The sequence below is a fragment of the Asterias rubens genome, chromosome 19 (assembly GCF_902459465.1).
Source record: "Asterias rubens chromosome 19, eAstRub1.3, whole genome shotgun sequence".
NCBI lineage: Eukaryota > Metazoa > Echinodermata > Asteroidea > Forcipulatida > Asteriidae > Asterias > Asterias rubens.
In genome coordinates, this window is record NC_047080.1 from 10,667,407 (window position 1) to 10,690,649 (window position 23,243).

Here is a 23,243-nt window from a genome sequence, read left to right on the forward strand (position 1 = left end):
CAAACTAAACACAGACGAAGAAACAATAAAGTTGTAACATCAGTTATTAAATATAAATCCCTCCCCACTAGATCCCAACAACTCTCAGTCAAACCAAACACAGACGAAGAAATGATCAAGTTGTAAGATCAATTATTAAATATAAATCCCTCCCACTAGATCCCAGCAACTTGCAGTTAAACCAAACACAGACAAAGAAATAATCAAGCTGTAAAATCAGTTAATATAAGTATATAAATAAATAAAAATACATCAAGTTGTAAGATCAGTTATATAGACCATTCCCACTAGATCCTAACAACACTTTATCCACAAGAGACGTTCTTATTATTGTGCACTAACAGCAGTATTTATTATTACTATTTATTATTCACTACAAGGCAAGTGCCTTATTTTCTTCTTGCCATGTTGAAGTCAAATGGCAAGTTTTAAAAAAAGATGGGAAAAACATGTAGTCAGGCATGGCCAGACTCTAGGTGGAGGGAAAACAATATTAAAATTAAAAACAATCTTATATTATTATATGTCCCTAATACAGACCAACAATTTTGTACACAGACCATTCCCATCTTGTGCACAAAATACTGATAAGAAATAAAGTCGCCACTACCATCAGTAGTATTATCATAATAAGCTTCTTCCAGCCGTGTTTGCGTCATACCTTCACAATGCGATGACGTAAACCTAGCGTACTTATATAAATCATAAGAAGCTCCAATTTTTATTCCATTTCAATTAAAATCTCAACTGCAATTTGTTTTTATTGTTCAGAAGAATAAAAGAACAAAGACTGAGAGCATTTAAAAAATCAATAACAGGAAGTGACTGGAAATCTGCCGCTCAGTAGTCATGGTAACACTCCTTTGTCATGTTCTCAACAAGTTTGAACAATTGTAGCTGTGAGAAAGCATTTATTTTATTTATTAAAGGACACTAGCAATCAATATCCAATCCTGTGTTAAACACAAACTACAGTGAGCACAGACTGCCGATGGGAAAGTATGAATTTCATTGTACTCAAATATTCCGTCGTCATTTGTTCAACAAGTTTTAACAATTGAAGCTGCGAGACAGTGTTCTATTCGCCTTGAAGACACTACAAGCAACACGACCAATCTTGTATTAAACTGAACTACAAGTAGCACAGATTGCAGAATCGGCAAGTGTTACTTTCAAAATACTCAATAATAAGTTTTAACATTTGAAGCTGCACGTCCATTCTTGCATTAAACACGAACTACGGTGAGCACAGATTGCTGATCAGCAAGTATAACTCTACAGAATTCCTTTTGCTCATCGAAGCGTCCAAAATGTATCTCGTCGGTGTTCTCTTCTCGTTTCTAATCGGGAACTTTACAACCCTGGCAGCTGTGTGCCCTACTGACTGGTGGCAACACGGTGAGTCATGCTACTTGCTGATAACCAAAACTAGGAACTGGACTGCAGCCGTTCAAACGTGCGAGGGGTTGGGGTCGACCCTCGTCGTTCCAAAGTCCAAAGAAGAACAGGATTTTATCTGGGACTATCACCGACATGAGTTCTATTACGATGGTGAAGTGCACGAAAGTTTGTGGGTTGGCTGCAGCGACGCACAAGACGAGGGGACCTGGGACCCATGTCCACTCCGAGATGCAGTTGACGGTTTCCAAAACTGGCTGAGTTTCCTGCCCACAACTAGTACATACTTAAATTGTGCTTGGATGGCAAAATGGGATGATGGTACATGGTATAATGTAGCATGTGAATTCGCTTCTGCAACCATGTGCAAGATTGATCTAAACGACATTGCCACCATGTCTGACACTGCCACTGGAGTCACTGCTGTTACCGACACTACCCGCACTGCTGCTGCCACCGACAACTCCGCCGCAACTGTAATCATCAACACTGCTGTCACTGCTGCCACCAACACTGCTGTCACTGCTGGCACAGACACCCCTGTCACGGCTGCTAGCAACACCACCGTCACTGTGGTCACCGACACCACCGTCACTTCTACCACAAACACCGCTGTCACTGGCAACGTCGTCACCGCCAACAACAACGCCAGCACTATTGCCGCCACCACCAACACCAACACCACTGTCACTGCTTCCAGCGGCAATGCTGTCACTGTTGCCAGCGACACCACTGTCACTGCTACCAACCCCACTACCACTGCCACCAGCAACCCCCCGTTCGCAGTCACTGCTATTGCCACCGCCACTACCATCACAGGTACCAACGCCACCACCCTAGTCACTACAGTGGCCACTACCTCCAACACCACAACCCCCAACAACACCACCCTTGCTGTCACCGCACTAACTGACACAGTCGATGCTGCTGCTGCCACTACAAACACCACAGTAGCCACCAACACCCAGATGACAGCCCCCACCAAGCTCATGCCAGTGTTTTGCTCCCAGATGGGCCCTGATGGACGCATGGAGTCCAAATGCTTGCTCAATCACGTCATGAAGGAGCTACGGGCCGATGGCGTGGTGTCATGCGGGAAGGCGTGCCGATCAGAGCCCCAATGTCGCTCCTTCAATCTGCTGATGGAGCAAGGCCCAGGAAAGATGGTTTGTCAGCTGAACAACGCGACTCGTCACGAGGCGGCTGATGATAACATGAAGGCAAAAGATAAATGCCACTTCTTTGAGCTGTAGAACAGCAACCGAACAGCCGGTCAATGACAGCAAAGATTTTCCTCTTTGATGTGTCTAAGACTCGATACAGAACTTTGCTTTTGATCACTTATTATTGTTTCAAGGAGCAGCTTGTAAAAAAGACTATTAGATTGTAATTCAGTCAATAGTTTAACTTGAAAAAAAAAACAAAGCCACATGACTTCAGTAACTTTAAATGTATTGCGATCTGTAAAACAGTTTGGTGAAGTAGTTCATAGAAAAACTAAAACACAAATCAAATAAAGGGACAACTTACTTAAGAAGGTATGGAATTGTATTTTATGCATTTCTGAAGAAAGCGGATTAAGATTGTATGCTACTGAGTAGCAGTGACACATAAAGATGACTCAGCCACTATTGAGCTGAACTGATACAAACTATCTTTTACAGGTCACAGCCAAGGCTGTGCTAAATTCAAAAACGCCACAAACATTCTGTCGCTAATTTCATAAACTCTGATACAATAGGTACAAACCTTCTTTTTTTTAGCTTTTAAATGTTTTAAAAATAGAATTACCTGAAGCAAACTAGATATATTTGTGGAAAATAAGACAAAAAGTAATTTTCCTTTATTTTCCCACAGTTATCCTCCTTATTTTAGGGTGCCTTATTTACTATCTAATTACTTTTCAAAAAAAAAAAAACTCTTGAATTGTAGTTTTAGAAAAAAATGAGCTAATATTTTTGTATCATAGAAAGGTTTCAGGCATGAAGCCTTTCTCGACAATTTCATAAACTCTGATACAATAGGTACAAACCTTCTTTTTTTTAGCTTTTAAATGTTTCAAAAATAGAATTACCTGAAGCAAACTAGATATATTTGTGGAAAATAAGACAAAAAGTAATTTTCCTTTATTTTCCCACAGTTATCCTCCTTATTTTAGGGTGCCTTATTTACTATCTAATTACTTTTCAAAAAAAAAAAAACTCTTGAATTGTAGTTTTAGAAAAAAATTAGCTAATATTTTTGTATCATAGAAAGGTTTCAGGCATGAAGCCTTTCTCGACACCTTTTTGCTTCTGCATGTGCGTACTCCACATTACTAGGCATTTTTGCTTACACATCTAGCGCAGAAATTTGGTACTTGTACACTAGGTGGAGAATGGTGATTGTAAGCACACAATTCGCAGAACTTGATGACATTGGTACAAACAATGATTAATAAGATCTCTTTTATACTTACTTGTCCCCAATCCAAGGCTCTTGGTCATCGCTGTGTTCAGAGCCATCATTGCTACCTGAGGTTGAACAAAAATGGATGTCCAGTGAACACAAAGGGCCATTCAAGATGCGACTGATTCCGTAAACAAATGCAATAAACAAACTTAAAATTTTTATTTACCTCTTTTTAGTAACATTTTTTTTTTTTTTTTTTCCCCCCCCCCCAAATAAAATCAAACAAAGTCACAGAGTCATGCACTATGATTTATTTTGTTTACAACTCTCATAACTTGATTGCCTTTTTGGTATTTTAAAACTTTGGTCCAACTACTGGCCTTGGTGCCCCCTTCAAAGTCTGGCTCACTCCCAAGCCTAAGTGGCCTTGCCCTAAAACATGTGTAATTCAGGCCTGTGCCCAATTTCTCAGAGCTGCTTAAGAAGAAAATACTGCTTAAAAATCCCTGCTAAGCAATAAAGAGCAGGACACCAGTCACAAATTGTACATGTGAGATGGTATTTTGGGCTGGTAACCTTATTCTGTTGAGCCTAATTTTGTTGTGCTTAGCTACTTTTTGTAGCAGGGTACCAGTCACAAATTGTACATGTTCGATGGTAATTTGGCGTGTAATCTTTTACTGGTAAGCATAATTTTGTTCAGCTACTTTTTGTGTTTAAGCAGCTCCATGAAATCGCCCATGAAATCGGCCCCTGGGACATTTTGCTTACCTATTGTCATCCCGTTCATTGAGCCCTCTATTGAGCTGGTGATGGAAGGATGACCACGAGAGCTCGTCTCCTCAAGTAAGCTGTCGTCTAAAAGATGCCGGGGACCGTTGCCGAAGTGACAATTCGATAAACTGGGATGGACGGAACGAGAAAGAGGAAAAAAAACAATTTAAGATACGTGAATAATTGTGAACGAGAACAATTTGGAATGTTCGTGGAATCATTTGGTTCCCAAATGTTCGAGACTTGCACACAGTGACAATTCGATAAACTGGGATGGACGGAATGAGAGAGGGAAAGAGCGAATTAAGAAAACCCTGAGCAAGATATGAAGAATGTAGGAAGAGAAACAAATTCTAATGAGCATGGAATAATTTGGTTCCCCAAAATGTTGAACACGTTTGAGACTTGCACAGTTTATAATGAAACGAAAACCATAAAAGCAATAAGGTTATTGTCATGCGAATACATGTAAGATGAGATCCCACAATAATAATAATAATATTAAGTTCTTATATAGCGCATTTCACAATAAACCGTATCAATGCGCTTTACATTAGTGCCCTGGTCATAGGGCCAATAAACATCCCTTTAATCTTTCTCAGCTCCCATTAGGGAGTACATGTATACAGCCCCGAGCTGCCGTGGCGCTCCGAAAGCTTGTCATTCACAATATCAACCTCTACCCTCGCAGGTACCCATTTATACCCCTGGGTGAAGAGAAGCAATTATAGTAAAGTATCTTGCTCAAGGACACAAGTGTCACGACCGGGATTCGAACCCACACTCCGGTGAATTAGCACCAGAACTTGAATTCGATGCTCTTAACCACTCGGCCGTGACACAAACAGTGTCCACAGGATGACCAGTGTTCGTTCAAAGTTGGGCCTACCCTGGGTGATAAAAATCAACAAACTTGACCGACTTGGGTTTGTCCTTTACTCTTTTAGAAGCCAGAAGGACCAGTTACATAGCTTTTCATTTCACAAGTGAAGTCTCGTAAGTTTTAACTCACCATAAAGGCTCAATAGCTGTGTGAGATACAAACCTGTCAAGGAGAGAAAACAAGAAAACAGTCAAGATAGGCAATATCTTTTTATTAAATAGATTTTAGAGAAAAAAAATATTGTTGTGTATACCGTTACACCGATGTGTATTATTAATCAAGTCGCAGGTAAAATTTTACAAGTCAGGTCAAGTCACAAATCACATGTCTCAAAATAAGCCCACTCCCATGATGTGGAGGAAAAAAACATGAGACTATTGGACCTCTTCAGTTGCTAGGTTTATTGCCCGATTCTAAGTTTGGTAAGATATACTTACGTCGTTCCTAAGCTTTTCGTCTTCCGATGACCGGGAGTAAATCTGGCAGCGGCTTGAGGGGTTGCCGGGGTAGACTTCCCTGGTGATGACCCTCTATCTACTATGGACAAAAGTGGAAAAAGAAAACAAATCAGAGAACAGACAAATCTGTCGTAACATCATTGACTGAGGAAACACCACTCGAAATAGAAGTACGGGTCGTACAACTTGGGTTATTTATAGGACACAGTTGATGCTTGAGCAATAGACGTTTGTCATGCTACCTCCATCTTGTTCATGTTCCACATATCAAATAACAATAATGATAGCTAATATTCATTGTGCAAATAGGGACCACGCTATTTTGTTCTTCCAGCCTTGATTCCATAACATTGATATCAATGGGAGAAGGTCAAGATGGCCGCACCATGATGAAGGTCTATAGACCAAGGAGAGGTTTGATAAATACCTGATGTGTCTAATTCTTCCCTTGATTTGGACACGTTGGACTGTTGGTTGATGGGCTCAATTTGCAACGACAATCTGTGAAGGAAGAAAAGATCAACCAAATCATCAAATAACACTTCAAAACATCATTACCAGGTACTTGTGTTAACTGACATTAACCACATATTAAATGATGAATTAAATCAAACACTGTGCCAAATATCAAGCACCAAATGCATTTGCACCACTAAGTGTTAATGGTCAGACAGTAGGAGGGTTAAAATTTGAATGCAAACCACTTACAGTTTGATCTTGGAACATTTCTCACAAAAAAAAACAAAAAAAAAACCTTTTAGCCTTTGAGAAAGACTCTGCTAGGGGCGAAACGTCAGGCCACTAAGTTTTTGCATTTAAACCACACATCATTTCGGTTGGTAAGCAGTTTGCGGTAGCTAATTCTTTTTTTAATATTAAGTCCTGCAATATTCTGTTTCTTACTTGTAATTGTCCTCTTCTACAAACTTCTGAAGCTCATCGATGTAGCGTACTGACTTTAGGTAACTCTGTACATAGGGTAGGTGTTCAATGTCATAGGTCGACAATTGGAATTCCGCTATCGTCCGTAACACATTGTTCATCTAAGCATACCACAAAAAGGAAAACTTAATTTGGGAATGAACATTGAAACTGAAATATAACCAGGGATCATTACAAAGTATACGATACAACCTGATCATTGGCAGGCAAAAGCAAAACTTGCATGACTTGTAACACATGGGTCTAATTTCCTGGAGCTGCTTAAAGGGTCGGGGTATTTTCTTTTCTAACACAAAACACAATGTCCACAGATTTACATCAAACTTACACAGTTTGAAAATAATGTGATAGTAGAAAGCTTCCCTTAAAATATTACTTGCTGAGGTGGTGTAGATTTTGAGAAATAAGTAAAACAATGTCACAAAAATTATTTTTTCACAAAACTTGCTCTGTAAAACATTCAGTTAAGGAATTCGGTTAAAATTTCAAAACTTAGGGCAGCTTTGGAACTGACCTTACTTCTCCGAACTCTAAATAACCTTTTTTTTTTGATGGGGGGAGGGGAAGGGGGTAGAATAGTTCTCAAACTTACCTTGCGGGACCTTCTTTCACTGTCAATCCCGCCGGTACTAGGGTGAGCTGCGTCTATAAAAATAAGGTCTTGGAGGTACAAACCTGAGAGTGAGTGAAACAAAAAGAATAAAATGACAAAGAGGTTCTAGAACAGGGCAGGGTATCGTTAGCAAGGTTAAATCACAGTGGAACCCAATTCCAGCACTTTTAAGAAACTTGGGTTTCCATGAATATTAGGCCTCGAAATAAACCATGGCGCCCACGACAATTGCCGTGATGCCTGGTGCTTTTGCTGTGGTGCCCTTTTAGTACCAAATTCAAATATAAACTTACATTTTTCCCATAGTGCCCCTACCCGGGGAAAATTAATGCAAGGCAAGTCCATGTTCCTTTTGCAAAGGGAACTTCCAGTGGAAACGAACAACTTCTGAAGATGCACCAAAGCCAAAACCAGGGCAACAGAGGCAATGGCATCTATGACCTGTGACCTGTGACCTGTGGCCTCTGGTGTTTCACAATTGGCCGCTTTGAACTCACCTAGGTAGGGGATACAGGGTAGTCTGACGATGTCCATGTGCTCTCGTAACCTTTGCCGATTATCGTCTTCTGTCATAAGATCTGCTAGCTTCTCACAAGTCGACCTCTCCTTCTTGTGCAGAAGCTGAGGGGAGAACACATTAATAGAATGCAATCAGTGAGTGGAAGCTTGATAAGATTGTGTACAGTTCAAACATGTGAAAAAACTATCTATGAGACTTGACACCCCCTTTGGATACGTGGAATGGCCCAGTTTAGGAAATCAATGAGTACGACTCCTCAAGGGTCATTACACTTTGGATAAATGGCTCAATTGGTCATTGAATGGTTGATTAATTTGTACTCCATCTCCCTCGACTGTTTTAAGCAATTTTTTTACTGAAGTAAGCAGAATAATTGGATACCATTTTAATAAACCACAAGGAAAACTGCCTGGGTAAATTTTGAATAATTTGGGGATGAACAAAGTATAATTTACTAGAGTGGGAGACCACCACTATATGGCTTGCCAGCTCAGTATGCAGAGCAAAGGAGAACGTTACTCAGGAGGTCATCGGTTCAAATCCCACTCTAGTCCATCTTTTCTTTGTTCAACCCCAACTGAGTGAGAAAGTAGTTGAATACTTACGTTCCATGTTTTACTCAATCTGAAGATGGGTGCACTGTGCAAGGCCGATATGACTGCCATTAACGAGTGGTAGTTATTCAACTCGTACAGTTTCTGAAATCAAACATTCAAATTTTAGAAAGCATTAAGATTCATCTTCAGATGAGCGGTCAGTATGAACAGGGGCCAGCTGCTTAAGCAAAATAAATTGCTTATTTTACTGGCCAAAATTTCATGCCATATACATGTTCATTGCTTGTGACTGGTATTTAGCTGTTGTTTACTTAGCACAACAATTGAGTGGAGTCTTGACCAGTAATCTGATTTTAATAAGCAAGGATTTTTTTTTGCTTCAGCAAAATTTTGTGCTTAAGCAGCTCTATGAAATTGGGCCCTGATAGTGATTTTGTATCAGAGGGTGTCATGGCAGAGCGAAGATAGTGAAGTTCTGGTGGTTTAGTCCTTGGGGTGTGGGTTCGAATCCCGGTCATGACATGTGCCCTTGAGCATGACACTTCACTACAATTGCTTCTCTTCACCCAGGAGTATAAACGGGTACCGCTTTGTATCGCTTTTGTAAAAAGCGCTTTATAAGTAAGGTTATTATTATTATTATTATTACCTGGGAGGGTAGAGGTTGATATTGTGTTTGAAAAAGCCTTCTGAGCAGCACGGCAGCCGGGTACTCACCAGGGAGCTAAGAAAAATTAGGGGTTATGGGTTAACTGTTAACTCACCTTAGCTATCTTGACAAACTGTCCAACGATCTCGGCGCGTATCTTTAACGACTGCGCTGTCAGGATCTCATGTACAACCCAGAAACTTACCTAAGGATAGAAAGAAGAAAAAATGTTTAGACACAATCAAAAATGGCTTTATATAACTTAGGGTATTTCAAACTCTCAATTAATCATGTACTTGGCGCAGCAAATTTAATAGACTGATCCATTAAGCTCCGCCCCTTTGCGTACTGACCAATCACAACCCATTGCGCAACCAAAAGTCCGACACTAAAAAGTCTGACATGCATGCGCGTATGCTTGGCGCGCGCGACACAGTTGTGCAAGAACGGCATTGGACAGGCTCACGTGTTCTCGCCCACACGTGCCCACACGTGCGCCGTGGATCGGTCTATTATATCGTCGGGTATGGACTGAACATCATTGTGGTGAGAACAGATGAGCATATTTCCTTACATGATTAAACCGTCTGGTGAAGGCTACGATGTTGGGACAAAGGTTGTTTTTGTCTTTCCCCGACCACGCACAACTGGTCAACTCCTGCAGAACAAAAATAAAAGAAAAAAAGGAAAATATTAGTTTTTTACTTGTTTGATTCTTGTCTGATTGGGTTTGTAGCTCATAATATTTACTTGACCGGAATTTGTTTTGCAAAACCATAATCTAAAAGAGATGAAATAGCACTTTAAAGAGAAGATCTATCTCATCTATCTTATGTGCAAGTATACTTCAAGAAACATCAGAATTTATCAGTCTCATCAAAAGAAATGTGGCAACCGTTAACATTAGCCAATAGGAAATGCACTGATCTTGATGAGCTAGTGTTTCTTTCAGGAATTCAAGGATATAAGAAACAAAATCTATTGTTTCCACATGTTTGCAACGACATACGTATGTAAGGTCATGTTAGAATCATTAGTTAATGTCATTAGAAAAACGATGTAATTAGTCAATTTTCTTTTAATTAAGTACAAATGAAAACCAGCTTTGGGGTGTGAAGTCATTGACTCAAACCGTTCGTGAGCAACCAATGTCATAACTATCTCACAGTTCACGTAGTCCCACTCAAAGGAGTCAATATTTGTATACTAAGAAATTGAGTCCACACGGACTGCAAAATCATGAAAATATCTAACTTGAAAAAGTCTTTGAACTTTAAAATTTCTATTGTGTTTTTCAGTTTGTGGCTTTAAAAAAAAAAAAGTCTTTGAACTCCTATGGTGTTTTTCAGTTAATGGCTTTAAAAAAAATAAGTCTTTGAACTTTAAAATTTCTGTGGGGTTTTTCAGTTAATGGCTTTAAAAAGAAACGAGACGTCACGTTGCATTATATATAATTATGTCCAGTATGTACTAGACTGGTCAGGTACTATTCCCACAGGCATCATAAACAGCCTGGGTACGTGCCAAGTTATATTATATTGTACAACAACCCAACAAACAAGTTAAAACTGCATGAAGCAATTAGTCTGAGAAACTGACACAAACACAAAGCAGCAGTATCCCTTAAGGAGATGGCAATTAAAGGCTGGCTGAAAAGGGGGGAAAAGTTAATACCAAAAATTCAGCTTCATCCTTAAAGGGGATATCTCTCACTTATAAAATGTCTGTTTTTTTTTACATTTTTACACGGAGGCCACAGAGGCAAGTCATGGCCTTTGTTGCCCTTGTCTTGGCCTTGGTGCCCCTTTAAAAGTTCCCCATATAGACATTAAGATTTTCCAATGGAAGTGCCCTTTGCAAAATGAAAATGGCCTTGCCCTCTCAAAGATGAAATTCCAGGCCTGTTTTTAGGTAAAGTTCAGCAAATCATTCTCACTTAAAGGCAGTGGACACTATTGGTAATTACTCAAAATAATTATTAGCATAAAACCTTACGTCTGAGGTAACGTACTTTTCGAGAAAGAAGTAACTTTCCCCAAGTTTGATTTCGAGACCTCAGATTTAGAATTTGAGGTCTCGAAATCAAGCACTTGAAAGCACACAACTTCGTGTGACAAGGGTGTTTTTTCTTTCATTATTATCTCGCAACTTCGACGACCTATTGAGCTCAAATTTTCACAGGTTTGTTATTTTATGTATTGTTGAGATACACCAAGTGAGAAGACAAGTCTTTGACAATTACCAATAGTGTCCAGTGTCTTTTACCGGCGTTTCAGTTAGTGTAGGGAACATATCATAGAGCTGATTTTAAAAGCACAAAAAGCAGCTGAACATAAAAGCAATTATGCTTTCCAGAATAAGGTTACCAGCCAATACTCTATATCACACAAACTGTCTTTCAGATTCACTGGTTTCCTGATTTAGTTTTGCCGAACAGAAAATTGTTAAAAGAACTATTTTCTGAAATTGCGTTACGGTTATCAATAATCTTTAGGACCTTTGGAACACGTTGCCTTGGATCAGTCGAGTAGGTCTTTGAAAAGCGTTTGTAATCGTTTGTTATAAAATGCATATATGGCCCGGGTAGAAAGATGTTGTAAAAGTAGAATACAATGATCCACACAAACATGACTCGAATATGCACGGTTTTCCTTTTACCTCGTTGACTAACACGGTGAGCCAAATTTGTGTGGATCATGGTATTCTACTTTTACAACAGCCTTCCAACCATGCATTTTATAACAAACTGTTACAAACACTTTTTATAGAACAACTTGTCCGATCTAAGGCAACATGTTCCTTCAAAAGCATTTAAGGTCACATTTAAAGAAGATGAGGCAAGTTATTTTTTCTACCAGTGTAGCTTTCAGCCCTTCAGGGTTTGGAATAAATCAATTTATCCCGATATATTTTTTTTCACGCGCTTGCATCAACAACAATAAGGCCAGCCCCAGAGAAATAGTATTTGGCTCTTTTTGCAATTAATTATTTGGCATCCGGATTTATTTTTTATATTATGCAGGGGTGGAATGGTCGGAGAGGGGGGATTTGTGTGATTTATTGCGAGCGCTAGAATTTGAAGAGGGCAATCATCTGAAGAATTTTCTAAACCTGCTCCGCATCTGTTTTGACGTGTTATGTTTTTAAGATTGAAATCCTCTGCGTGGAGGTGGGTGGGGGGAGTACATCTACACCTTATAGGGGATTCAATTTTAGAGCTAATTCTTTAAGAAGTATTCTTTAAGGGGCTGTATACGATTGGTAATGACTCTGAAAATGAATGGCAATTTATAACTTATGTTGTCAGAAGTACAGTAAGCTTTGTGAAGTATAATGCATTTTGAGAACTGATTCACTTCGAAGTGTGAATACTGTATGTAAAAAAGATTTCAGTTTGTACGCCCCAAATGTCAAATCTGAGAAGTGTTACTGTCAATAAACTTACTAAGATTGTGTAGTCAGATTGTGCTTCTTCCTGCATGGACATAATATTCGCTCCTGATTTTTTGTGATATTGCAAAAAAAATGCAGATTCTTTGCTCATTGAGAGCCATGAAAAAGCCTATAAGCACAGAAACTTGCTTAGCACAAAAAACATTTGCTTGGCATAATAAGTTTCGAGCCAGAACACCATACAGTTACCATTGCTGCGACTGGTACCTTGTTAAGTTCTTGCTTAGAAATTTGCTGAGCAGAATTTTCTGCGAAACAGCTTTATGAAAATGAGCCCTGCTGCTCAGTTGAATTGATTAACTCTGCTTCACCATCTAGCCACACTCACTTCTAAATGTTACACTGAGCCATACAGTATGACACTTTGGGTGTTTTTCAACTATCAGACAGCCCACAGTCGAACCCGAGATGGCTAATTAGGTGATCAATACGATATATAACACCATTGAGGACCTGGGCTAATCAGGTGATCAATACAACATATAACACCATTCCCTGGGCATCGGGGGGGAACTGCATGTAATGTACACTGCAAAATACATCCAATGCATAACAGTGGGATATCTGGAAATGTGTATCAAACATGGAGAGGGACGTGCACAATTGTGTTATGGGGAAATCAAGTTGCCAGGTGGATATTTTGTTCCTTCTTCTAGTATTCTTCCACACAACAGTTAATGTGATAAAGAGGAAACAAATTTGACTTGGTAAAGCCAGGTTCTAACATGTACTTCCTGCGAATGCGAATGCGATACAAATGTTGACGCCACAGGGCTGTTTTTTTCCAGCGAATGTTTTGCAGGAGTTCAGCACAGGGCAACTGATGCGATTTGTTCGTCGCGAATTTGTGACAACAAAAAACCTGCATTTGCCATTTGAACCAGGCTTAATAGTTGAGTAACTATCAATAATTTGTCCAGTGCTTTAAAAGCTCGTCTCTCATCTACGCGACGATTAGCTCGAGTTCAGAATCATTTTCAGATTTCACTTTTGATTGAGATAGACCCCACCCCCCCCCCCCTGGGAGGTGTCACGGATCCTTCTCTCGCAATTCTCATCAAGAGGTCGGCCAGGCTTGGCGAGGAAGTGACTGTTTTAGAGCAGTCAGCTCATGGGGGTTACCTGAGGCACGACGACCCCTGACTGTGTCTGTTACCGAGAGGCTCTATATAACCACTGGACCACTCAGTCCCAAGACAAGTCATTTAAAGGGAGACAGTACTAATGGGGGCTTTGGACTATACATGTACAAAGCGGTTGTTATTTCATGAATAGCCTATGGTTGGGAAAATGATTATTATCCGAACCTCGTTATATATATCCGAATCCGTAATAATCATTGTACACTGATACTGTCCAAACAAATATCCCTTAAAAAAAATTGTGACTGGTGCCCCAATCCTTCTTTGCTTCGCAAATACAAAGAAATTGGTCACGCGAATTTTCGTCTTCACAACTTTATGAAATTGGGTCATAGTTACTATGTTTTACGCTTTGTTTCTATGGAAGTTTATGAGCAACACCTCGACACAATTTCATAGAGCTGCTTTCAAAAGCATAAAATATTGCTTAACTGCTTAGCAGATGGAATGAAACAAACTTACCTCTGGTGTAATGGCTTTGAAAATTGGAAGGTCCATAAACGTAATTTGAGTCTGGAAGGGAAAAAAAGACAACACAACTGAAACTCCACAAAATGTCATTTACCATACAGTTCTACTAGACAGCTGGACCAGTTGGAGATAATTTTGCATGGTCCTCATGTGTTTTAACTGGTCTTTGGCCCTGTCTTTAAGGAAGAGTACTGTGACGCTATATACGACTTAAACCTCACCAAACATGCATCACCAAAAAATGTACACTTCATAAGACCACACTAAATCTAGCTCCTTTTTTCATTCATGCTTTGGGGCAAACTGTGTAGTGGTCAAATTATGATAATATTTGCCTGTGATACTAATTCATAACGGAGTGTACAGTACTCACGGCTAGGTCATCAGGCATAACTCTCAGCATGTCAAAGACGACAGCATCGTATGTCTTGAGCCTCGGTAGCGTCCATCGTCCACTCTCTAATGTATCTCGCCCACTCAACTAAAAACCAAGAAAAAGAAAGAAGGGAGTCAGATAAAAACGCAAGTTGAGGTTGTCCTCCTGAAATATCGTCCTCCAGATTAAGTTGTATTGTAAATCTCTGCAAAGACAAATTTTGCTTATGTGGCTCCTTAAAGGGTCGTGGTACTTTTTGTAGGACACAAAACACAATGTCCACAGACTAACATTAAACTCACACAGTTTGAAAACATGATGGTAGAAAGCTTCCCTTAAAATATTACTTGCTAAGGTGCTGTAGTTTTTGAGAAATGAGTACAAGTCACAAAAATAATTGTTGTCTAAGTGAGACGAGAATTACTTTAGTATTTAAAACGTATGGACATTGGTTTACTCATTTCTCAAAAGCTGCAGCACTTCAGCAAGTAATATTTTAAAGGGGAGCCTCCTACTATGATTATTTTCAAACTGTGTAAGTTTAATGCAAATCTGTGGACATTGTGTTTTGTGTCCTAGAAAAAGTACCACGACCCTTTAAGACTCTATAGGAGAAAGACAAAGATGAACTCTTGCCTTCTTAGTATCCCACCACCCCATCATAACGACGTGCTACACAGCGTACAAACTTGTACATAATGTTTAAAATTACAAAATAAAGAGCATAATTACATGAACTGGTATTCCTATGCACTCTACAAACACGTATTAAGTCAAATGAATTATGCATGTATGCAAATGAAGCCGTCTTTGCTTGTTTTTGAAGTTTTTGTTTGGAGTCCACTTGTACAGGTACGTAATGTAAATTTCTTACATAACCAATTCATAGATTGTTCACTTGGAATTGTTTGAATAAGGGAAATAAAAGAGGCTTAGAGGCTTTTCACATTAGGCACTTTACAAATGTCTTGTTATAATTATTATTAACGTCTATGATTAGGAGTTGCACAAATCAATCAATTGTGATTCAGTTACTAGACGTCAATGCTAATAGACCTGATGCACATGACGTCATTTCAGTAGGGCGCCCTCACCTAGAGGTCAAAAAAAGGTTGTTCATTGGCCAGTCCTGTGCGCCGCGCGTGCAAATCTGTGCGTTTCGATTGTTTCGTCACCATTTTTCCACTAAGATGGCCGCTGGATGACGTCAATGCATGAGGTCTATTCTATAGTCATTGCGAAATCAACGGTTAGCTCGGTAGGATTTCAACCAACGTCTAGTCTGTGTACATGGACGGAAATCTGAGTGCACTGAATTGAATCAAATAGAACAATCAAAAGAAATTACACATAACTTACACACATCAGGATATTGATCATAATGATGACTTGAGACAAACAAAATATACTCAAGACGCCGACAAGTTTCAACTTTTCAGCAAGTATTTAAATCCAAGTGAAACGTTGGGGTCGAGAGTTTGTGAGCGGCGGCGAGTGTACATGTAGGAAGGGTACTACACTTGCATACTGTCAGCATTAGACTTTATAAAAGGAAACCACCCCCATAGTAGAGGAAGTTACTTATTAGAAATTTCCTTCCAAATCAACTGTGGAAGGAGGTCAGTTGACTAGAACACCTATTATTAAGTTTATACAAACAAATTGTGAGTTTGTGACCTGTACTTTGATTTTTTTCAAGAAGGTAGTCCCTTGATTTGTATTGTTCATGACGAACCTACAAATGTTTGTTGAGGGTCTACCCTTGATGTACCTACATGTAGATGGTTTGCCCAGGGTGTACAAGGGGTGAGCCGAGGGTGTGTCCAGGGTGAACCAAGCGTGAGCGCAGGGTGTGCCCAAGTTGTGGCCAGGGTGTGCTCAGGGTGTCCCCAGGGTTCGCCCAGGGTGTACATGGGGTGAGCCAAGGGTGTGTCCGGGAGTGCCAAAAGTAAGCCCAGGGTGTGTCCAGGGTGAACCAAGCGTGAGCGCAGGGTGTGCCCAAGTTGTGGCCAGGGTGTGCTCAGGGTGTCCCCAGGGTTCGCCCAGGGTGTACATGGGGTGAGCCAAGGGTGTGTCCGGGAGTGCCAAAGGTAAGCCCAGGGTGTGCCAGGGTGAACCCCCGCCTAGGGTGTGCCCAAGTTGTGGCCAGGGTGTGTCCAGGGTGTACCCATGGTATGCCCAGAGTATGCCTAGGGTATGCCTGAGGTGTGTCGGGGTAATCCCAGGGTTCGCCCAGGGTGTACATGGGGTGAGCCAAGGGTGTGTCCGGGAGTGCCAAAGGTAAGCCCAGGGTGTGCCAGGGTGAACCCCCGCCTAGGGTGTGCCCAAGTTGTGGCCAGGGTATGTCCAGGGTGTACCCATGGCATGCCCAGAGTACGGCTAGGGTATTCCTGAGGTGTGTCGGGGTAATCCCACACCGGCCCAGAATGTACCCAGAGTGTACCCAGGGTAAATCCATGGTGTACCAACGGTATACCCAAGGTGTACCCGCAGTGTACCCACGAATTTGACTAGAGAATCTAGCTAGCTGAACCAAATGTTCAGCTGTCATCTAGATCGATTATGGTTACATCTAGTCAACTCCGGTCATCCTCCACAACTTACTCAAAATATACGAAGGTCAAAGGGTCAGGTGAGAAGTTTAATAGTCGCTCGGGGCTCCACCAGAAGGAAAGTAGATTCAATTAAATTGCATGGTTGACTGACCATTCAATACACACACATTCGGGATGACAACCAACGAAGGTACTTTATGACCCTTTCAATTTTGACTCTATATTCTTTATTATGCCATTAAAAATGATGTGCGATTTAGCCTTTTGCTAGCAGAGTACATGTATTAATTTTGGTTTTTTTTACCCATACACCGATGTGTGTTAGCACTGTATACTCAGTACTTTCCCCGAGACCCGTGAACAAATATCACAGGCATATATTACTCGGGTGGGATTCACACCCACGACCCTTGCAATTCTAGAGCAGTGTCTTACCAACTAGACTACCGAGATTGCCCGGTAGCTAGAGGCAGTTCGAATCTTATGTTTTGGCAGCGGGTACCGCAACTAGAGTACATGTAGTTGGTACACTTAATGTTTTTTAAGAATAACCCAACAATAATAACTGAGTACAACTTTTTATTATACAATGTTCATTTAATCTTAATCATTTTGGAAATTTACAAAATCAGAGGCTTGGAATTTCATGTATTTTTTAGGTGACTTTGCCATGTTAGCTAACACATGGTTTTGAGTACAAGCGTTTTGTACTGATATGTATTTCTGTATAACAAAATTGATGTACATTGTCCATGCAGATGCTGATAGTGGGAGAATGTATTTTACGCACAAACCCTCTCCGTGTATTCCTCACTTTAATAGCGACTTGGACAATACAATGAACATCCTTCGAGCAACTGCATCCAGGGAAAAGCAAATTTCTGACCCCCAACAAAGGAGAGACGTGCACTGCCCAAGTCGTAGTAATTGGCTGTCGCTTTCATTTCAGAATCGGCCACAAGGCCTACTACGAGGCAATCCATTCACAGTGTGCACGGTGGGTTTAAAAATGTTGATGCACAACCACTACGCACAGCCACTGTGAACCGGGGTTGTCCGCTGAAGTTCACGTGCACGTTTTGTGCTCATGTCGAGCGTGAACGACCATCACTGCGAGTGGAAATCAACATGCGAAAAAAACAACCCCGAATAGGCAGGACCAATTAGCTGTTCAGTACAATGCAGTAACCCCCTGAAGTGCAAACCCAGGGTAAAAAAAAAAATCCACCAAATGAGATCAGAAGAAATTTGCATATTGTGGTCCCAAGTTGCCATAAATATCAGATAGACCTTTATGAAGGAAAACTCAGGAATCCAGTAGTTCCAGTGATTGTCTGGCGCTGCAAGGGTCATGACTCGAATCACCTTGCAATTTGTGCCTTGTGTTTGTGGCATACCATAGTGAACCAAGACACGCAACTGTTTTCTATATGATGTACATGCCGTGCTCTGAAACTACATGTAGGTAAGGCCTGCATGAAAATCCATTTCCGGCAGTCAACAAATTCCTACAGCTTACACTATGTAGTTTCACATTCTAAGGAACCATTTGTGTAGTGTGTAAATTTGTCAGGAAAGATAACAAATAAATTTTAAACTATGGTGTAGTGTGTAAATTTGTCAGGAAAGATAACAAATAAATTTTAAACTACATGTCCAGGCCTGTGAGCACCAAGGCATTTTGTCCTTGGTATAAAAGGGCAACCTTTGAAGAAACTGTTTTCTACTAGAGCATTTCAAGGGCGCCAATGCAATGTTCAGGGGCATGAAGGCAATCGCTTGTATGCACGTTTATCACAATTATTGTGTTCCCATGTTTTTACATACACGTATGTAGTACTAGACGTAGACACACAATACCATCTTGACCCTACACAGAAGAATACAAATCTCCAGATAACCTGACAATGTCAACGCTCCCATCCCTACTGTATGTTAATTTCAGAGGAGAATGCATCTAGCCACACTGTAAAAACATCTTATGGTGCGATTTCTGTTGCACAACACAAACCTGTACCAGTCCTAAGAGTTATGTAACGTTACATTGTGTAGTAAGGATTCTCCCCACAGTGTTTAAAAACTGCAGGGCACTCTGAACACAAATTCCGGAAGTTTTGGTCAAGCACCCTGAAGTGAAATAAGATCCTGGAAATGTATTTTACTAACAGTGTTTATGTTTTAAAAGGCACTACATGTACTGTCAATTCTGAGACATTCTAAATGTAAAAAAAAAATGATAACACACATGTAATTTGTACAACTTAATGTGTGGTTTTTTGCACTAATGTGCTTAAGTCTGGTACTTTTTACACAAAGTCCACAGATTTACATTATTAAACTTAAACAGTTTGAAGATAATGATAGCAGAAGGCTTCCCTAAAAATATTACTTGCTGAGATGCTGTAGTTTTTGAGAAATGAGTAAAACAATGTCACAAAAATTATAGCATGTAAAAACGTATAAAATCAGTTATGGTATTTTACCATAACTGAGTTAATACTATACGTTTTGATATGAAAAATAATTTTTCATCTCTCTGACAGACTGAGACGAAAATTATATTCGTGACATTGTTTTACTCATTTCTCAAAAACTACTGTGGACATTATGTTTTGTGTTTAAAAAAGTACCAAAATCCTTTAAATAGTATTCAATAGACAAACATTATAAATTTCTTCAAATGGGTATAAACTTCAACAGGTTAAAGTAGGTAACTTGATCTACATGTAAGTTGTGCCTGTGTTGACACAGGCTGTTTTGTACTTCCTGCTAAAAACGAAAATGACACTTTCTGTGTGGTTGACAATGAAGCTGGATTTTTTTCATGAGGGAAGAGAAACATGCACCACTTTGCATTCGAGAGAACAGTATGATCCAAACTTCATTGCATAAGTGTACCACAAGGCCTATCTACCTCCGTTGCCCCCGATTGTTGCCTTGGCGCCCCCTAAAATGTTCCAATAGAAATTTACAATTTCCTCATAGGGTGGGTGTCCAAGGAAAACGCCTTGGTGCCCTTGCCCATTCAAAATCAAAGAATCAGGCCTTTATCATGTTTGAAATTATATACAAATGGAAGACAATTTTGATTCACCTAAAAATATTAAGATTATTTTGACCATAGTTCAAGCAGTCTTGTTCCCTGACTGACTACTCACCCCTGTTAACGTGGATCCCCTTGATGAGGAGCTCTCCCCGCCATTAGTCAGGTCCTCCACTGAAGAAGCAGATAGCTGCTGCTTCAGGATTTTGTGGTTCATACTCTGTAATGACAACAGAACATTTTCAAATTTACCTACACCATGAAATCTTGCATTTAAAATTGCAACAACATCAATTCTGACACAAAATTCTGCCAGGAAACTAAAGCAGAATTGTAAGCAAAGAAATGATGGGGCTCAAAGAAGTTTGCAAAACAGCATATTTTTATGGGTTTTTTTAAAACTTTAAGGGTCAGGTACTTTTTTGGTAACCCATTTCCGCTCTACCAAGATTTTTCTGTGCTTAGCAACTTTTGTTGTGCCGACCAGATTTATGAAATGGGGCTCTAGATGTATGCACTAATCGTTAGTGCATACATGTACATCTAGAGCCTAACCAGAATGTTTTTCATTACGTTTTTTTAGGGCAGATACTTTTTTTGTTCCCAATGTGTACACACGTATTCAAACATAAGATCAATACATGTGGATACTGTTGGCAACCTGTGAGAGGTTCGAGTTTTTATTCTATTGTGCACTTCGCAAGAAAACTTCATGAATGAGACTTCAATAACAAAGTAGGTCACCATCTGTTGACCTACTTTGTTGTTAATAAAACGAATCACATTCGCTCACGTACATCAAAACAGTTTTTGGAAAAAAACACAATCGTATCAATCAGCTGGTGTGTCAGTTATGTGTATATTAGGCCAAATGATTCAAACCACAGGATGTCTTTCACTTTGTGCCACTTGTGGTTTTTTTTAAGCCAACATTAAATGTACTATGCATAACCAGCAGATGTGGTAGCCCCAGCCCCCCCCCCCCACCCCAAGAAACACACAATTATGTCTTGGCGTCCACAGGCTCTCCGCCACCCAAGCACCCAAATAAACATGTCAAGCTACACTAACTGACTATTGACAAATCTCATCAGTGATAAAATATTCCCCGATCTTTTGAAAGGAAAAGAAAGAAAAAATTCCTATTAAACAAACTTTCATCAACTTACCATGTGGAGTCCGTTATTATCTACAATTCACCAAGAACCCATTCTGTATCATTGTCCTTGATATAAGTTCCTCAAAACACTGTAATAATATCCAACTGAAGAACGCGGCCAAGACACAAAGATTGACAACTATCCAAGAAAAGTCACATTGCTGAGGAGTTCCTTAACTGCAATTGTCAACGGCAGCTGTTACGACGCTCAATTCCACACACTCTGGACTCCCGCTCTAGTATTAGGAGAATCAAAACTTAGAGGTGCAAGGTCGCCTTGGAGCACACTGACTAGGTTCAATAAGGATTCCTCTACACTGGGTGGGTAGGTTCATTCAGGGTTCCCTCCTTTGGGTGGGTTGGTAGGTTCAATTATAGCTGTCCAGTTAGCCACAGCTCAACAGAGGGCCCTGTGTTTTGAGCAGCTGATGTTGTACACAGGTCACTTCAGGTCACTCCTCATGAATAACTGAGGACCTCCTAATTTGCATATTTGACATTTCCTTGTATCGGGTGTGCTTTTGAACTTTCCGTCACCACTTATCTTTTGGAATCTGGAAAAACAAATCAAAACTGAAAATGATGAATGGTGAATGATGACTTTCACACGTACACCACAAACAGGTGAACACAAAACATCACACATGTAGGTCATTCAATATGCAGGCCTTGCAAACTTCGCTTTTGAAGGTGGGCACAGCAATTTGGCTGCATAAAAAATTAAATCTTTTTACATAACCACGTACTTCCCAATGAAATAATTCTTAAAATGCTTTTCAAAAAATATGTACTATTGAAAGGTTCTAATCCAAGTTTATTATTGCCACTAAACATACCTTCCCTTTAAACCTGACCTTCTCTTTTGATAGTAAATGTCAAATAAACAGTACAATTTAATGCTCTTTGGGAATAATTTACGATGGCTGTCGATACACCAAACCCACAGTAAACTCCCCTGTAATAATCATATCCACATTACGCAGTGTACTGCGTAGCAAATATGAGTAGCAGACATCTCGAAATGAGCAATGCATGGTAAGCAATAGGCACGACTAAACAATCCTATAGGGCTATTACATTGAACATTCAGAACATTTCTTCCAAATCTCCCAAGGGAGATATCAATGTTCAGAGCAGAAGCGTTGGCCAATTTCTCACAGGGAGGGGACCGTGCAATTGCCATATTTAGTACCGGATGGAAAAAACTCATCTGTTTTTATTATTACTGAATCCAGGCTGTGACTGCCGAGGTGTTATGGTCGGAGCCCCTCCTGACTCCTGATTGAACCTGACTCTATGGCACATGACGAGAGGGAGTACCAGACCATTTATGCTGCTGATTTTTTTTAATCAACATTCATGAACACATAACCATTAGCGTGTGATAGACAGGGAATGGCTGCAGTCGTGGGTGAATATTTTAGTGTGTACCATGTTGTGAACAACAAATTGAAAACTAGTCAAGAGGTAATGATTAAATTTGACATATTATTAACAAATCATCATTAGTTCTTCGCCATCAAAGAATACAAAATACACAATTGAACAATTCTGTGTGCTTTTGCCTGTCATCTTTTCCACTAGACTTATTTTGTTACACCAGTAAACCGTAGGTTTTGATGTTACTCAGCATGAATCCTTCACTTTGGCAATTTGATAAGGATTTGGCAATGTAATAATTATGCACAGCCCTTGAATACAAATGTACACACATTTTCTGTGAACCTCAAAAAAGGCTTCAGAACTAAAATTGAAAGTTTGCTACACTTATTGACTTTCTAAATATTTAAGACACTAATGGTACATTGTATACAAAGTACCATGGAGGTGATTATACGCAAAAACAAACTCCACATTGC

At 39.9% G+C, this 23,243-nt stretch overlaps 1 protein-coding gene across 1 annotated transcript in view; it reads right to left on the bottom strand.

Moving 5' to 3' along the window:
* LOC117303455 (ras-specific guanine nucleotide-releasing factor RalGPS1-like) overlaps positions 1 to 23,243 on the bottom strand; it is a 33,274-nt gene that overhangs the window by 4,056 nt on the left and 5,975 nt on the right. The window contains exons 2-16 of the mRNA XM_033787658.1: positions 21,395 to 21,938; positions 20,341 to 20,445; positions 14,625 to 14,732; positions 14,243 to 14,293; positions 9,760 to 9,843; positions 9,301 to 9,390; positions 8,585 to 8,677; positions 7,957 to 8,080; positions 7,439 to 7,521; positions 6,808 to 6,947; positions 6,332 to 6,405; positions 5,884 to 5,983; positions 5,576 to 5,608; positions 4,561 to 4,691; positions 3,857 to 3,911 (exon numbers count right to left, since the gene is read on the bottom strand). Of these exons, the coding sequence (XP_033643549.1) occupies positions 3,857 to 3,911; positions 4,561 to 4,691; positions 5,576 to 5,608; positions 5,884 to 5,983; positions 6,332 to 6,405; positions 6,808 to 6,947; positions 7,439 to 7,521; positions 7,957 to 8,080; positions 8,585 to 8,677; positions 9,301 to 9,390; positions 9,760 to 9,843; positions 14,243 to 14,293; positions 14,625 to 14,732; positions 20,341 to 20,445; positions 21,395 to 21,397 (1,274 nt within the window). The 5' untranslated portion in view covers positions 21,398 to 21,938. The remainder of the gene's footprint in view (positions 1 to 3,856; positions 3,912 to 4,560; positions 4,692 to 5,575; positions 5,609 to 5,883; positions 5,984 to 6,331; positions 6,406 to 6,807; positions 6,948 to 7,438; positions 7,522 to 7,956; positions 8,081 to 8,584; positions 8,678 to 9,300; positions 9,391 to 9,759; positions 9,844 to 14,242; positions 14,294 to 14,624; positions 14,733 to 20,340; positions 20,446 to 21,394; positions 21,939 to 23,243) is intronic.